The following is a 17840-nucleotide window of genomic DNA, read 5'->3' on the forward strand; positions in this document are numbered from 1 at the left end:
GTTTTACTTCCTAAATATTTTACATACCCATTTTTCTATGTTCCCATCACATGTCTCAGTAATTTAAGGTTTTGACAAAGGAACATTTGTTAAGGAGAGTTATAAGGTCAAATATAAAGATGATCATGTCTTCACTTGAGTTTTATTGCATTTCATTCCCTCAAAAGGTTTTAAATTTGTCAATCATCAATGTCAATCCTTTACAGGAATGTCTGGTGTTGCATTGTTAGAATCTGGAAGTGTGGATCCTCACTCCTTGATCAAGCAGCAGCAGTGGCAGCAGTCATTGCTGCCCAGAGGAGGAAGCATCAGGATGCATCTAAGAGTGCTCATTGGCTGCTAGAGGCGATATGTCACTGATTCAACGTAACACACAAGGCAGCCAATCACAGGAAGGCTTTGTGTTATCACCAAGAATGCCATGAGACATTGTTTACAAACTGTTATGTGCCCACAGCCACCAATCATAGTATTCCAGTCATGGCCAGCAAACCTCCTAAGAAAATAAGACCTTGGTTCACTGATACCAAGACCTTAGCCTTGGTGGAGGAGGTGTAAAATCAGGCTGCAGTGATTCTGGAAAGGCTGGACAATAGAATCACCACAGAAAAGAACAAGACTTGGGAGGAGGTGGCTGCACGTGTGAACGCAGTCAGCCGAGTGGGTAGCTCTGAGGAAGTTTAAGGACCTACGGAGCCACGTGAAGAGCAAGGCTGCTGCAGAACATCATCATGCTACAGGCACTAGTGAGTTCATCAGCTTTGCCTATCACACTCTTGTTAGCATAGTTGCAAACCTAGCATGGTGTAGTTGACACATCAGGGGCCTAGAGAGCTATAGGGATGGAATTGCTGTGATATAACCAAACAGGTGTGAGTGCTCCTGCCAGTGAGTGAAGTTATGGCTTATGGTTCCAGGCCACACAGTAGGGAATTCTTTCACTCTTTCACCAGTCTCAACATGGCTTTTCTTACTTTTCTCATCAGATAGAGATTGTCATTGAGTAATTTAAACCCATATTTACCCACTGCAAATTATTTATAATGCTGATGGCAATTTTTAAACATCTATTTTTGGGAGGCAAGTTAGTTTAGGTTTGTTTGGTTAGGTTATGTTATTTCGTTCTGTTAGATTACATAGGTTAGTTTGGTTAACTTGGTTGGATTAGGTGGTGGTGTGTGACAGCTGGCTGGTGGCCACAGTGAGTGGCTGCTTATTTGTGAGGGCCAATCTACCTTTTTCTTGTACATATCGGTCTGTTTTGTATTAACTGCTTTTGTTTACTGCAAATAATTAGTTTCTGAGGGGATGGTGGGTCAGGGAGTAAAAAGTAATAGCTCATGATTTCCATAAAAACAAGAACCATATTGATTCAAAACAGGCAAAAAAATACGAGAAATAAATAGTTTCATCCACATTAGAAAACTGGTGAGAGTAAAAATTTGCCCACTAGCAGCATATTTGCTTATTATTTTATCTTGACCAAACTGTAAACTGCATATGGAATTTAGTTAACTAATGTTTTGGACACTGCTTTAAGTAATATGACCAAATTCCCTAAATGACTTTGTTGCATAATGGGAGATAAAAATTGTTTCTTTCTGCTCACCCTTTGGGACCCAAACTTCTAGAAAAAAAAATTATTTTAAACATGTTCTATACTGTTGAGGTTAAATATATGTTCTACATTGTTGAGGAAGAGTTAGGTTAGGATAGGTTGTTAGGTTGGTTAGCTAGGTTGGACTGATGGTAGCAATGCTTAAAACAACTCCAAAGTTTGCTATTGTGTACATGTTGTAATTTAAAGTTGGTGCTGTGTAAAATTTATCCAGATAGTTGATAACCATAACCAAGAACCTGCTAAGCACTGGATTATAGATAGCAGTGTGTACAGTAAGTACCTGTGGCAGTCAGGTCTGAGATGGTGACCACTGCAGTGATTAAAATCTTCAAGATGAGCACTTACGCATTCAAGTATTACAACAGGTGGACTTAGCTCCATGCAGGTGAAGGACCTCCAGAGGACACCACCTACACTGTTGTCCTACGGATGCTGTCACTAACAGCATTTGCAGAACTGCCAGTCCCTGACAGGGAGGGAGACACATTATGTAAGTAAAGAACAAAAAAAAAAAAAAAATTACATTTTGGAAATTATTACCATTTTTAACTTAAAGTACAGTAGTGTAAATATCACAACAACCAAATATGGTGAAGCATCAGCTTTCATGGGGCCAGCAGGGCAACAGAACAACCACTCAGATTCCTGAGTTTAGATATGTAACAGACATAAACATGAAGAAATTGACTGCTTATATATATATATATATATATATATATATATATATATATATATATATATATATATATATATATATATATATATATATATATATATATATATATATATATATATATATATATATAATATTATTTTTATTTATTTTATTTTTTTTTCTTCATTAACTTCTGTAACATTTGTGGTCCTAGATCTAATTTTCAATCAGTAGAATACCACCTCTCCTCTACTAAACCTCATCATCTTTTCCTCACTGAGGTAACTGACAGTAACCCAATTTCTGTTCCCTCCTACTTTCTGTCTCCATATTCAGTCCAAAGCTGAATGTTGTGTCTATGTGCGCAACGACTTATCCTGCTCTCATGCCCATGCTCTTGAATCTTCTGAGTTTTCCACCATCTGGCTACAGAGTCACTCTCTAAATTTATCTGTACTGTATACCTCTCACATAATTCCTCTGACTATAAGAAATTTTTTGACTACTTAGCTTCCAAAGTGGAGCACATTCTGTCTCTCTTCCCTTTTGCAGAGATCTCTATTCTTGGAGACTTCAATGTTCACCACCAGCTTTGACTTTCCTCTCCCTTCACTGACCATCCTGGTGAACTAGCCTTCAACTTTGCTATCCTCCACAACCTAGAGCAATTGGTACAACACCCTACTTGTGTTCCTTACCATCTTGGAGATATGCCTAACATTCTTGACCTTTTCCTAACCTCTAATCCTTCTGTTTATGCTGTCACCCTCTCTTCTCCGTTGGAGTCCTCCAATCACAATCTCATATCTGTATCTTGTTCTATTGCTCCAGTCTCTCCTCAGGATACCCATAAGTGTAGGACGTGCCTCTGGCATTTTGTCTCGGCTAGTTGGGGGGACCTAAGGAGGTATTTTGTTGATTTTCCTTGGAATGACCACTGCTTCCTTGTCAGAGACCTGTGTCTGTGTGTTGATTGCATGACAGAGGTGATAGTGTCTGGTATGGAGGCGTACGTTCCTCACTGTTTTTCTTGACCTAAACCTTCCAAACCTTGGTTTAACACAGCTTGTTCTTGTGCAATACATGATAGAGAGGTGGCCCACAAAAATTACTCGAGCCTTCCATCACCAAAATTTTGTGTGCTTTATATTTCTGCTAAAAACCATGCCAAGTGTATTCTCTGACTAGCCAAAAACTTCTTCATTTATAGAAAGTGTCAGTCTTTCAAGATCTAACTCCCCTCGTGACTTCTCACATCTAGTCAAAGATATCTCCAATAACTTTTCTTCTTTTTTACCTCCTTTATTTCAGCCAGATGGCACTACTATCACATCCATCTCTAAAGCTGAACTCTTCACCTTTGTTAAAAGCACTACTGTAGGCCTTGTTCCTTCCTCTCTTCCACCCTCTGACTACTTCATGCCTTCACTGGCATAACCCTCAGAAGGCTTATGGACCTTATACGAGTCCCTCCTATTGTTCTCTGAAACTGCACCTCTGTGCTTGCTCTTGTTTAGTCAAACTCTTTCAACTCTGTCAACATCTACCTTCCTTCTTGTTGGAAGTTTGCCTACATTCCTAAAAAGTTCCTAAAAAGGGTGACCATTCTAATCCCTCAAACTACCGTCCTATTGCTTTAATTTCCTGCCTATCTAAAGTTTTTGAATCTATCCTCAACAGGAAGATTCTTAAACATTTATCACTTCACAACCTTCTATCTGATCACCAGTATGGGTTCTGTCAAGGCTGCTATACTGGTGATACTTTGGCTTTCCTTACTGAGTCTTGGTCATCTCTTTTAGAGATTTTGGTGAAACTTTTGTTGTTGCCTTGGACATATCGAAAGCTTTTGATAGAGTCTGGCACAAAGCTTTGATTTCCAAACTACCCTCCTATGGCTTCTATTCTTCTCTCTGTAACTTCATCTCAAGTTTCCTTTCTGACCATTCTATTGCTGCTGTGGTAGACGGTCACTGTTCTTCTAAATCTATTAGTAATGGTGTTCCTCATGGTTCTGTCCTGTCACCCACTCTCTTCCTATTATTCATCTATAATCTTCTAAACCAAACTTCTTGTCCTATCCACTCCTAAGCTGATGATACCACCCTGCACTTTTCCATGTCTCTAGACATCCAACCCTTCAGTTCACACAGGGAAGCCACAGAGCGCCTGACTTCTAATATCTCCAAAATTTCTGATTGGGGCAGAACAAACTTGGTATTGTTCAGTACCTCAAAAACTTAATTCCTCCATTTATCAATTTAAAACAACCTTCCAGACAACTATCCCCTCTTCTTCAGTGACACTCAACTGTCCCTCTCTTCTACACTGAACATCCTGTCTTTTAGTTACAATCTAAACTGAAAACTTCACATCTCATCTCTAGCTAAAACAGCTATGAAGTTGGGTGTTCTGAGACATCACTAGTTTTCTCACCCTTCCAGCTGCTAACTCTGTACTGGGGCCTTATCCATCCATGTATGGAGTATGCTTCACATGACTATGGTGGTTCCACTCATACTGCTCTTCTAGACAGGGTGGAATCAAAAGCTTTTCATCTCATCAACTCCTCTCCTCTAACTGACTGTCTTCAGCCTCTTTTCTCATTGCCACAGTGTTACATCTCTAGCTGTCTTCTACCACTGTTTTCATGCTAACTGCTTTTCTGATCTTGCCAACTGCATGCCTTCCCCTCCTCCCACGGCCTCACTGCACAAAACTTTCTTCTTTCTCTCTCTCCTATTCTGTCCATCTCTCTAATGCAGGAGTTAACCAGTATTCTCAATCATTCATCACTTTCTTTGGTAAAATCTGGAACTCCCTGCCTGCTTCTGTATTTCCACCTTCCTGTGACTTGAATTCCTTCAAGAGGGAGGTTTTAACATGCTTGTGCTTCAATTTTTTTACTACTACTTCGGACCTTGTTCAGGGATTGGCATCTCAGTTTGTTTGTTTTTGTTTTTTTGGCATCTCAGTTTGTTTTTTTTGTTTTTTTTTATCATTATTTTTTTTCCATGGTGTCCCTCCTACATAAAAAAAAAAAAAAGCCCTCCCTGTATTTCTTTTTTTCCCTCTTTCCAGGAGAGTCTGGCCCTCTGTGAGGACCATAGCCATCCACCCACCAGCAGTGGTGTTACAGTCATCCAGCCCTCATCTGCTGGTGTTGCTGGGGCCTCTGGATTCATTGGTGCTGTGGGTGCATTATGTGAAGTTTTAGCAGTGGGCATTAGTTTCTGAACTCATGCATCTTACAGATGACATCACCCATTGGTGAATAACTGTTGCCACTCATTCATGTTAACATGTATTCAGTTTTGTTCTCCTGTACATACCTATGAACATTGTATGTACATTTAGCATATGAGCCATACTTTTCAATGGTCTGTATTACAGTTGATTAATATGATAATTAAATGCCTTATTTGTGCAGTACATTATTAGTGGACAATTTGTTTAACCCTCATTTGTATGCTGTTACTTCAGCTGCCCAGCAAAACTGCAGCAGAAGGCTACTTTGGCTTATTTTTTGAGGAATACATCTCTCAGGTATTTAAAATACTGATTCCAAAAGTGTATCTTGACACCACCTTGGGTATAGTGGAAAGGTCCAAGGAGCAAATGAGGAAAAAGGACACAGCAGGATAGCAAGACATGTAACTTGACACACTGTCAATCATCACCGTCTGCTATGTGTAGTGCTACTTCATTTCAAATACTAAAAGATGAAGCAAAACCTGCCATTTAGTACTGCTAATTAACAGCTTCTATAAATATTTCCTGTGTTTTTCTGTATTGGAGGAAGAGACACTGAAAAGTGGGTAAAATAGTAATTCAGTCTTTGAGACGTGTGAAATGTGGTAAACATGATCCCGTAGGAGTGCCTCAATGTAATTCAGTCTTTGAGACGTGTGAAATGTGGCAAACATGATCCCATAGGAGTGCCTCAATGTAATTCAGTCTTTGAGACGTGTGAAATGTGGCAAACATGATCCCGTAGGAGTGCCTCAATGTAATTCAGTCTTTGAGACGTGTGAAATGTGGCAAACATGATCCCGTAGGAGTGCCTCAATGTAATTCAGTCTTTGAGACGTGTGAAATGTGGCAAACATGATCCCGTAGCAGTGCCTCAATGTAAACACAGTTTTCAAGTGGTTTGGTGGCAAGGCTGGCTCTGTCAACAATCTCCAAGGCCATCACTGCTGCACACCTGTATCTTCCTAGCAGAAAGATATCTAAGTGTTATGGTCACCTTCATTTCAGAGGTAAGTGGGTTGCTCCTTTCTGTGTCACTCTATAAGGCTTCTCTTACTAGATCGGTGACAGAGAGAATACCTGCATGATCTACATGGTATCTTTTGATGAGTTCTGTGTCATAAATTCATACAATATATCCTATCTGGGTAAATAATTCCTAAGCTGGGGTGGTTGTGGGTGGCCATCTTGGTAGCAGGAGCATCTGTCATAAGCTGCTAAGACAGGGTGGACTCAGTCTTACCATCCCATGTGGATTTAAGACAAGAATGCTCCATTCTGTCCTAGCTATGACATATTTCATAACTAAGACTTGCTAGGACTGCTTCATAACTCCTAGAATAGAATACAAGAAGAGGTGTAAGGCAAGGACTGTACACATGACTTTTTTTTTTTTAAGGCTCACTGGCCAAGGGAAACAAGAGGAAAAAAGATCCCACTGAGGGGTCAGTCCTGAAAGAGATGTCAAGAGAATCATTGAAATTTGAAGGATAGGTGTCTTAAAACCTCCTGCTTGAAAGAGTTGAAGTCACAGAAAGGAGGAAATACAGAAGCAAGCAGGAAGTTCTAGAGTTTACCAGAAAAGCGAATGAATGATTGAGAATACTGGTTAACTCTTGCATTAGAGAGATGGACAGAATAGGGATGAAAGAAAGAAGAAAGTCTTGTGCTGCAAGGTTGCAGGAGGAGGGGCAAGAGGAGGGGAGGCATGCAGTTCGCAAGATTAGAAGAGCAGTTAGCATGAAAACAGCAGTAAAAGATAGCAAGAGATGCAACATTGTGGTGATGAAAAAGAGGCTGAAGACAGTCAGTAAGAGAAAAATTGATAACACAAAAAACTTTTGATTCCACCCTGTCTAAAATAGTGGTATGAGTGGAACCCCCCCCCCCCCACAGTAATGTGAAGCATACTACATACATTGACGGATAAAGGCCCAGTACAGAGTTAGCAGCTGGGGGGTGAGAAAAACTGGCAGAGATGTCTCAGAATGGCTAGATTCATAGAAGCTGTCCTAGCTAGAGATGAGATGTGAAGTTTCCAGTTTAGATTATAAGTAAAGGACAGACCGAGGATGTTCAGTGTAGAAGGGGGGGACAGTTGAGTGTCACTGAAGAAGAGGAGATAGTTGTCTGGAAGGCTGTGTTGAGTTGACAGTTGGAGGAATTAAGTTTTTGAGGCATTGAACAATACCAAGTTTGCTCTGCCCCAATCAGAAAAATTTTTGAAAAATCAGAAGTCAGATAGTCTCTAGCTTCCCAGTGTGAAGTGTTTACTTCCTGAAGGGTTGGATGTCTATGAAAAGATGTCCAAAAGTGCAGGGTGGTATCATCAGCTTAGGAGTGGAGAGGACAAGAAGTTTGATTTAGATCATTGATGGATAATAGGAAAAGAGTGGGTGACAGGACAGAACCCTGAGGAACACCTCTGTTAATAGATTTAGAACAACAGTGACCCTCTACCAAAGGAGCAATAGAACAGTCAGAAAAGAAACTTGGGATGAAGTTACAGAGGATAGAAGCTGTAGGAAGGTAGTTTGGAAATCAAAGCTTTGTGCCAGACTTGATCAAAAGCTTTTGATATGTCTAAGGCAACAGCAAAAGTTTCACCAAAATTCTTTAAAGAGTATGACCAAGATTCAGTAAGGAAAGGGAGAAGATCACCAGCAGAGCAGCCTTGATGGAACCCATACTGGTGATCAGATAGAAGGTTGTGAAGTGATAGACGTTTAAGAATCTTCCTGTTGAGGATAGATTAAAAAACTTTAGATAGGCAGGAAATTAAAGCAATAGAATGGTAGTTTGCAGGATTAGAATGGTCACTCTTTTTAGGGAACAGGCTGAATGTAGGTAAACTTCCAGCAAGAAGAAAAGGTAGATGTTGACAGACAGAGCTGAAAGACTTTGACTAGGCAAGGTGCAAACATGGAGGTACAGTTTTGAAGAACAAAAGTAAAGACCCCATCAGGTCCATAAGCCTACCGAGGGTTTAGGCCAGTGAGGGCATGGAAAATATCACTGCGAAGGATTTTAATAAGTAGCATGAAGTAATCAGAAGGTTGAAGAGAGGGAGGAACAAGGCCTGAATCATCCAAGGTAGAGTTTTTAGCAAAGATTTGAGCAAATGGTCAGCTTTAGAAATAGATGAGATGGCAGTGATGCCATCAGGTTGAAATGAAGGAGGGAAAGATGAAGAAGCAAAGTTATTAGAGAAGTTTTTTGGCTAGATGCAAGAAGTCATGAAGGGAGTTAGATCTTTAAAGATTTTGATTTTTGAAGAACAGAGTTGGTATGGTACAGGGCAGAAATATAAAGTGCATGAGATTTTGGTGATGGAAGGCTCAAGTACCTTTTGTGAGCCACCTCTCTATCATGTATAGCACAAGAACAAGCTGTGTTAAACCAAGGTTTGGAAGGTTTAGGTCAAGAAAAAGAGTGAGGAATGTTCGCCTCCATGCCAGACACTATCACCTCTGTTATGTGCTCAGCACACAGGGATGGTAATAGCTCCTCAGCTCCCTCTAATTAGCAGAGGCAAAATGCCAGAGCCACTTTCACTTAGGGGGATCCTAAGGAGGGAGTGGAGTGACAGGACAAGATACAGATATGAGATTGTGATCAGAGGAGCCCAATGGAGAAAATAAGGTGACAGCATAAGGATTAGAGGTCAAGAATGTTGGGCGTATCTCCAAGATGGTCAGGAATACAAGAAGGGTGTTGCACCGACTGCTCTTGGTCATGGAGGATATCAAAGTTAATTAAAGGCCAGTTTGCCAGGATGGTCAGTGAAGGGAGAGGAAAGCCAAAGCTGGTGGTGAACACTGAAGACTCCGAGAATGCAGGTCTCTGCAAAAGGGAAGAGAGTCAGAAAGTGCTCTACTTTGGAAGTTAACCAACCAACAACACAATGGGACAAAACTCCAGCCTCAGCAGCATCTTGCACCACCACAACACAACACTCACTGAGAATCACTTATTACTTGTATGAGGCAAGTGTGGACACAACAGCAACTTGTGTAAGCAAGCTTGACAAGAACACCATAGTGCACCTCCCTGCATGAAGCTGAGGGGTGTATGCACGGCTGGAAGCCTCAACCTTCATCACCCAGCAGCTGCCACCTCTGTGAACCACCAACAGCCTGATGCAGAACTCAGGACACCAGTTCACACACTCAGCCACAGATCAAAGCAATAAGCCAACTGTGGCTCTGTATTCTCAAACACTTTGGTGTTGTATCTTAATAACACTTAACTGGATGAAGTAGAAGTTATTGGATTTTCATGATTCTAATGATACTTTAAAAAAGGATTTTCCACTAGTGAGAAAAATATCCAGGGGGAACCTGACTAATCATTTCTGTAAACCTTGGAGATTGTTGCAGTGAAAGCCCACAGTGTTTAAGAGTAATGTTACCAAGCAGGGAAGCCTCAAGTCCAAGCAACAATCAGGTCCTGAAGAATACAGCCTCAGTGTTGTGGTCAGCAGTGGCAGAGGAGTGAGGGTGGTGATGGGAGGCTTCTACCACTACTGGAAGTGTCAAAGAGCTGTCTTGCTGGCATCCTGAACAATCTTCTCCAGCTCCAGGTCAGCCATCAGCTGCTCCAGAGGCTCCACTCCTGCTGTAGGGGGGAAGCAATAATGTAGGTTACCTGGCAGGGGACTATCATGTGACACTGCTTCACTAAGTCTGTAATAATAGTTTTGCCAGCTGAGGAAACAAGAACATGGTAACATGGCCACTGACCGACGCTGTCACTGGTCAGTGCATTGCCTGTCTTGTTTTGAAAAGTGTAGCTAAACTTACATATTTCTACTGAAGCCCTTACTTGACTATAATGTTTCTGAATATACAACTTACAATAATCATGTATTCTACATTATCTAATAGTTTTTGGTAGAAATAAAGCAACTTTTGCTGGGGATTCTAACCTGAACAGCACTGAATGCTTAAATCTAATGCACCTCCTGCCAAGTCAATGGAGTGTAAAATATTTATGTATTTTAATCCTTTTTTTGCATATGGTGGTGGGAGAGCTCCACTGCTCCTGTGGGGGGATGCATGCCATCACACTGCAGCAGCATTTCAGCCAGCCTGTCCTGGCCACACAATGACTACACAGGTCAGTAAACAGGCCAGACAGTGGTGGCTTCAATAAGTGTTTGGGAATAATACAGTTATCATTTTGTCAAGTTTTAACCTTGCCACAGTCAGTGTGCTTGGGTGGTGCAGAGCAACAGTTTCTTAGTGGCTGCAGCATAAGTGACACGTTCCATAGCGATATTGTATGGGAGTGTCATATTGCACATTTAGTAAACATAGGAGATAAGCTGTAGTCACCAAGTGTTTCCACATCCCTGCCACTACTTAGTGAACTACCCACAGCAAACCCATGACCACAGAGAGAGGGGTGACACAGTAGCAGCACTGAGTGGTGACAAGACCCATACTTGCCAGTCTGATATCACACACTGTGCCAAGGGCAGTACATAACAGGCTGAGTGACACACTACGTGGCACTGCCTGTACTGCCAGGTGACAGCTGGTCTGGATGACGGTGCAACACAGGGACCAGCGCCAGTCCACTTCCCACTGCATTATGAGTATTATTGTTATTTTTCATGTTTTAGAATTCATATATGATCTTTATGCAAATGGAGAGAAGAAGAGAGAAAAAACTACTTAACACAGGCAAAATCACAAGGGTAGGAGTTGCAATCAAAACAATACAGGAATACAAATGGCAAGTGCCAAAATAATGTTTGGTGCTTCATGACAGAATTGTAAAAGTTTGCTCAGTGGCAGCCTGGTGACTGTTGAGAGCAGTGTCATGCATCCAGCAACTCACTCAAAGTTGAGGCCATCCACCAGAACCACTGACCAACACTCATCTCTCAATTAAAGATAAAGCATTTTGAAAAGCATCATCTCATTTCTTTCCAATAATTTAAACAGATGTGCACTGGTATGGATTACATTATCTTTGCAATGGATGGCAGAAAAGAATTAACTGAAGGGCACAATGGAGTACTGTGACTTTACACAAGACAGACTGCAGTGGAGGGAACAGCAAGGATTACAGGTGTTAGGAGATGTGTGCAGAAGTGGCTGACAAAGTGTTGGGGAGGGGACACTAACACAAGAAGAGGCCAGAGTGAGGGCACAAGGCATCAGGATGCATACTAAATGTTATGAAACATTGAGAGGATGCCCATCCTCAAATAACAGCAGGAGGACTGTGAGAACAAAACACCCACACACACGTGTCTACCAGAGTGGCCCACCGCTGCCTACACAACATCCCTCCCTCACTTTCACAGATGCCATTCTCCCAAAAAATCCCTCACTACCTGTACACATCAAAAGCTTTGGTACACCTGCCAGGAAATAACTACAATGGGTATGACAAGCTGGCAACAAGTGTCTTGGACCACTGTGTCTGTGTCCTGTAGTCATGGCAAACATGTGTGCCATGGACAAGGAATGATTCCTTTAGTTAATTATGGTGTAGGAAATTCAGTGTTTTCAACTAGAAATGAAAAAAAAAAAATCAAAACAATCATTTAGAGTTTTTTGCATGACTTGTTCCTTGGGCCATTTGAAATGTGCATTGTCACACACACCAAAAAATCACAACTGCCTGCTGGACTCATAAGAGCACTGGCCACCCCATTCCCCTGATCTTTAACCGATCACTGAGAGGCACAGGCAGAGGAGGGCAGCCTGGACACTACAAAACTTCAGACAGGTATCAGGGAGGAATGAAATGATTCAAAGCCACAGACACTCATGGAACTTGCTGATCTGTCTCCTTCATGTCTTGGGAAAGGTGCAAGAAGGAAGAAGCCAGTCCGTTCCTAGTTTCTCTGTAAGTAATATAATGGTTTTGTTCTCTTCATCTGAATTGTTTTCATTCACCTGTGGTCTTGCAGTTAACAATATCTTGCAATTACTGTCCACCAATCAGGGAGTGAGAGCATCAGTCACCACTAGTGTTACCATGCTTGTGGCTATCATGCTGTGAATTTTGAAGCATGCATGAACATACAGTAAGAAGAGAAGACCAGGATCTGATTGAAAGAGCTTGAAAAAAAGACAGTCAAGGGAAGAAGATGGAGGGAAAGACAGTGAAATGGAGGTATGGAAACGTGGCAGAGCTACAAAGGACGGGAGGCACTGAGGAAGATGCAAGGGACAGAAACTTGTACATGGTGCCAAGCCCTAACTGTAAGGAAATGGCCAAAAAAGAAGGTCTTGCAGCTGACAATATTTTGTACATACTGTAGACCAACCAGTGTGTGAGAGCATCTATCAATTTCTTAATACTATTTGTGAATTTGAACCACACATGAACATACAGTATATCCCACCTGTACATGCATCCCAATATCCATCCATCCATCCACACTGTACGGGCTGTCCCATACACTAACCTTGCTTGATGGAGGGGTGGTTGCACTCCTCTTCAGAAAACTTCAGTGTATGTTGTCGCCTGGCTGCTCTCTCCATATTCAGCACTGGGGAAGGCATCACACGGCTCACTACAAACACCTCGCCTTCACACCAGCATCAGTAGGGCACATCACATAATTTCTGCTAAGCTTAATTAATTCGGTGATGTTTCATGTAGAGATAGGAAAGAATACAAAGAACAGCCACTAAGATAGTGCCAGAACTGGATGACTTGACACATGATGATAAAGATGAAAAGAAACTTGGACAGAAGAGAGCTGCCTAAATAACATACATCTTTCCACAAAGGAGTAGAGACATATGGAATGGAGAAATGTGTGAAAACCCCTGCAGCTTTAGGGTTAGTCAACCAACCTGAGGAACCAGACAGAAATGCCCTTTTGTTATGGACAAGAGATGAATCTCAATATTAGAGAGAGAGAGAGAGAGAGAGAGAGAGAGAGAGAGAGAGAGAGAGAGAGAGAGAGAGAGAGAGAGAGAGAGAGAGAGAGAGAGAGAGAGAGAGAGAGAGAGAGAATAATGCAAACATATCTTTCCATGTAAATATATAAAGATATAGAATGGATTACAGGAGGAAGCAGTGAAAGGCAAAAGTGTACATCAATGAATAAAAAGGCTGGAAAGATACAAACACAGAAGCAGATTACAAACTTAGTGGCCATGGAACTTTTACTAATGAACAATTTGGCGAGTCTGTCTGTCAGTGACCTCACTATCACTAACTCATACACCTGCTGCTGTCAGTGGAGGACAGTGGAGGGGTGGGGGAAGGTACTGCTTCTTCACAGGGTGAGCATAGCTATAATCCGGGTCGCCGTGGGAGGGACGGTGACCCTGCCTGGCCTGCAGTTCCTGTCCCCGTGACCTGCGGTGGGATGACGCACTTCTGGCCTCGTCCAAACTTTCCTCGTGACTGGTAGTTGACTCTGTAATGGAGTGACTGCCACCCACCATGTCAGCCACAGTCTGGTAGTCCCCGTCTGGTGGGCAGGGTGGTAGTTAGTCAGCTTGGGGTGCAAACATATGGGTAAATAAGGGAACATATGTATGGATGGATGGATTTCTTTTAACCCTTTCACTGTGATAACCTTACCTAACCTAACCTATAATTGAACAATGCTAATTCATATGGTTTATCTTTGTTTATTAACCCCAACCTTAAATGTAAAAGCTGAAACAACAAAAATGCAGAAAAAAAAGAGGAAACAAATTTCCTTAATATTTATGTAAGCACAGCGACGGGTCGTGCCGAGGTGAAAAGATCACGTAAATTCAATGAACCCTTTCCCTGCTGTCTGTCAAATCTTTCCTCAGTCACTCAGCACTCTGGCATGTCTGTTGCTGATCTACCCCAAACACTACACTACACTACACCAAAAATTGCAAAATCTATTCTTTTTCATGCTCTTCTTTTTTGCACATGCTTATAAAGATTTCATACATACTTCTTAGTGCTGCAAATTGTTGCTTAATGCAGTGAAAGGGCTCAATTTATTATATTTTAAGTCACATTAAACTAATTAATGTAAAACAACTTATGCAAACCAAGAGCCACCAGTGCCAATGCCAGTTTACTGGTCCTGATGACTAACCTTGTCTTTTTCTTCTATCATTACTCATTAAGACTTTATTCCCTTATAAGAACATAAGAGCACAAAAACAACAAAAGCTGCAAGAAGCCATCAGCCCTACATAGGGCAGTCAGTCCCTGAACATGCCTACCTATTTTGATCAATCACCCTGGTTCATAAATTTGTGTAATCTTTTGAAACTCACTATTTACTTGGCATTAACAACCTCATTATCATTCAATTACCACTCAATTTGAAAACAATCTTAATCCTCACGGTTTTTAAATCTAGCCATATTCCTGCTGCTTTGTCTCTCCTGTCCATCCATATACATGCCAGCCTAACACCTGCCTCAAACAATGGTACACTCAGACCAGGCTAAGAAGTGAACTGTCTCTTCCCCTTGTACTTTTCTCAATCTCCAAGTGTTAACTCCACACTAACTGGCACAAAACAGTAAGTGCTTTAGTCTATCTACTTTTCAATCTTAGGCACCTAATATAACAGTGTTTTATCTCCTTAGTTTAGGAAGAGTTCACAAGTGCACTATTGGTTTTGTAAGCTTGTCAGGAGCAAGTATTTTCACTTTATTTTCCAAGTATATGACCTGATGTGCTATGCCTAAGTTCCTGGGGTGTAGCAGAGTGGTCTACGAGATGACTGCTAACCACCAGGAGGTGACAGAACTAAGAGTATGAATGATGCGTGTATGAGAGTATAGTGCTTTGCCTGGGCCACCCTATGAGGGATTGCCTGTCTGGTATATAGAGGGAGACAGGTACATTTTGCAGGTCTCCATTTGTGTTGGAGATAATCCCTGCACTGTTCTGAAATATTTTTTGAGCTTCCCCTGACCATGACTGACCTGGCTTGAAGAGGGTAGGGACTCGCAGGGCTCGGTTGTTCCCCAGGGTAGCACAGAAAGACACCAGGTCAGGCTCAGCAGGTGTGTCAGATTCAGTGGTGACCTCACTACTTGTCACCACACCTGCAGGGAGAAAGGAGCAGATGTGTGGTGGTGATGGCTGTCTGTCCTCTATATAGTGAAAGGTGGCACAGTATAAAAAGATGGGTTGCAATTTATGAACGAGTGAATTGACTAATTGCTTTCAAGGCACCACAGCAAGGGTCATACGTCATCAAACATTAAAATATTAAGAAAATATTTGAAGATAATTGTTGAATGTTCAGAAATATTTATACATCAAAACTTCTGCACTGCAATGAACTGTAATCTGTATTTTTTTTCCTTTTCAATGCATTTCTCAAGATTCATGATTTTCCTTTTTTATAATTCTTAGGTGTAAAATTTGCAGTCATAAATCACAAGAAATCACATGAAATGACAAATGATTTTACATTATCTCTCTCTCTCTCTCTCTCTCTCTCTCTCTCTCTCTCTCTCTCTCTCTCTCTCTCTCTCTCTCTCTCTCTCTCTCTTACTGTTCCCTAAGGGGTCCTCCTCCCACATTCCCAGCATCACCTTTAGTCAATGAATAAACATGAGTGCACTTTTGCTTAACACTCCATCACAGCACTCCATTACCATCCCATCACTCCCTGCCACAGCATCACCCCCCCCCACCCTGGCAACACCACCCAGCCACACCACCTACCACCTCAACACTGTTTTGCACCAGCCACATCTTAGCTAATCTCTTACATCACCTATAAGCCTTAAGCCTCCACACTCATCACACCACCACTCTCAGCTGCACCTCCCACCCACACCACCTACTACATTTGTTCCTGCGGCTAGACTTGGGTGTCGTTGGCCCTCCGTTGGTGTGGCTGTGGGTATGGTAGGCGCACACCGACAGATGAGCCGCTTGCCTCCTTGCTGGCTGCACCTGAGGATAGTACAGGTGTGGTAAGGCTTTAACTTAGACCTGGTGTGTTAATTAGGTACCCTCTATTGCAGTGGTTTCCAACCTTTTTGAATTCTTGCCCCCCTTCGTTAAATGACAAGTTCCCTGCGCCCCCTCCACTCTGGTTTAAATACTGCTATTTACTGTCATAGTCGGCACAAATCAGCAATAAAAAAAAATTATACAATATATAATTATGTATGACTGAATGTATAGGCTTACCTTTACTAGTGTGATGGTTGCGCTTGCTTCTCTGAGCAGAGTTTCTCAAATCTCGGAGAATGTGATGAAACTGAGACCCATAATTCCTTTTCTATTACTGAGCGAGAACGGTATTTTGTTTTGAGGACAGCAACTGAACTAAATCCTGATTCACACAAGTATGATGTCACAAAACGTAATAAAATGCCAATGGCTTTAGTTGACAAGGAAGGGTACTCATCTTTAACTTGCAACCAAAATTTTTCCAAAGGTCCTGCATCAAACACAAGTTTCAGCGAACCGTCACATGACAAATCAATAAGTTGCTCCTGGTCAGCTGTAGACAGTGTGCTTGTAGAGTTATCACCAAATGGGTTTCTTATCCATTCGTAATCACTTGTGTCTACATCTTTAAAGTAAAATGAGCACTTCCCCAGGAGAGTGCTCAGCAAACAATTCATTTCCACCTAGTACGCTAGTATGTTTGAGAAACTCTTGCAAGTTTGGTAACATGTCAAAACTGTTATTTTCTACATTCCTTTTCCATAACTCAATTTTCTTCATAAATGCACGTATTTTGTCACTCTGTGCGAAAATATTCATGTGGAGCCCCTGCATAGACTGATTCAGTTGGTTAAGTTTCTCAAAGATATCAACCATGTAAGCAAGTTTTTTAATGAAATAATAATCTGTGAAAAAGTCTCCATCTTTGGTTTTATTTTCACAAATGAATGTAGCAATTTCATTTCTAAGTTCATACACTCTATGGAGTACTTTCCACGGGATAGCCAGCGTGATTCACAGTAATACAGTAGAGCAGTGTGTTCAGCACCAAAATCTTTACATAACTGTGCAGTCTTCCTTTCAATGGACTGTTCTTTATGTAATTTACAACCCTGACAACATCTTTGAGCAAATTACCTAACTCTTCATTCATACTGCCTGATGCAAGTGCCTGTCTATGAAGCATGCAGTGCGTCCATGAAGTGTGTGGAGCCTTTTCCCTCACCAAAGCTTTCAGTCCAGCATGTCGTCCTGCCATTGACTGGGCTCCATCAGTGCACAGTCCAACACAATTTTCCCAGCTTATTCCATGTTCATTGAAAAAATTGTCAATCATGTTGAACACTTTTACAGCTGTGGCTCTACCAACAATAGGTTTACAAAACAACAGATCTTCCTTAATTTCATTGGCAGATTATA

At 41.5% G+C, this 17840-nt stretch overlaps 1 protein-coding gene and 1 long non-coding RNA gene across 4 annotated transcripts in view; one reads left to right on the plus strand and one right to left on the minus strand.

Moving 5' to 3' along the window:
* The first annotated feature begins 609 nt into the window (after nt 1–609).
* LOC135115219 (uncharacterized) lies at nt 610–9546 on the plus strand. Its single transcript, XR_010275878.1, has 3 exons — nt 610–746; nt 1987–2111; nt 5358–9546. It is a non-coding gene; the product is annotated as an uncharacterized LOC135115219 (long non-coding RNA).
* The window catches only part of LOC135115218 (uncharacterized), a 29844-nt gene continuing 12749 nt past the window's right edge, over nt 746–17840 (minus strand). For 2 of the 3 annotated variants that reach the window (XM_064031744.1, XM_064031745.1), the window contains 5 exons: nt 16307–16418; nt 15434–15556; nt 12958–13977; nt 9940–10145; nt 746–2087 (listed from right to left, as the gene is read on the minus strand). In XM_064031744.1, the coding sequence (XP_063887814.1) occupies nt 13721–13977; nt 15434–15556; nt 16307–16418 (492 nt within the window). In that variant the 3' untranslated portion in view covers nt 746–2087; nt 9940–10145; nt 12958–13720. The remainder of the gene's footprint in view (nt 2088–9939; nt 10146–12957; nt 13978–15433; nt 15557–16306; nt 16419–17840) is intronic. The other variant, XM_064031746.1, reaches the window with a different exon arrangement.

The sequence above is a fragment of the Scylla paramamosain genome, chromosome 29 (assembly GCF_035594125.1).
Source record: "Scylla paramamosain isolate STU-SP2022 chromosome 29, ASM3559412v1, whole genome shotgun sequence".
Lineage (NCBI taxonomy): Eukaryota > Metazoa > Arthropoda > Malacostraca > Decapoda > Portunidae > Scylla > Scylla paramamosain.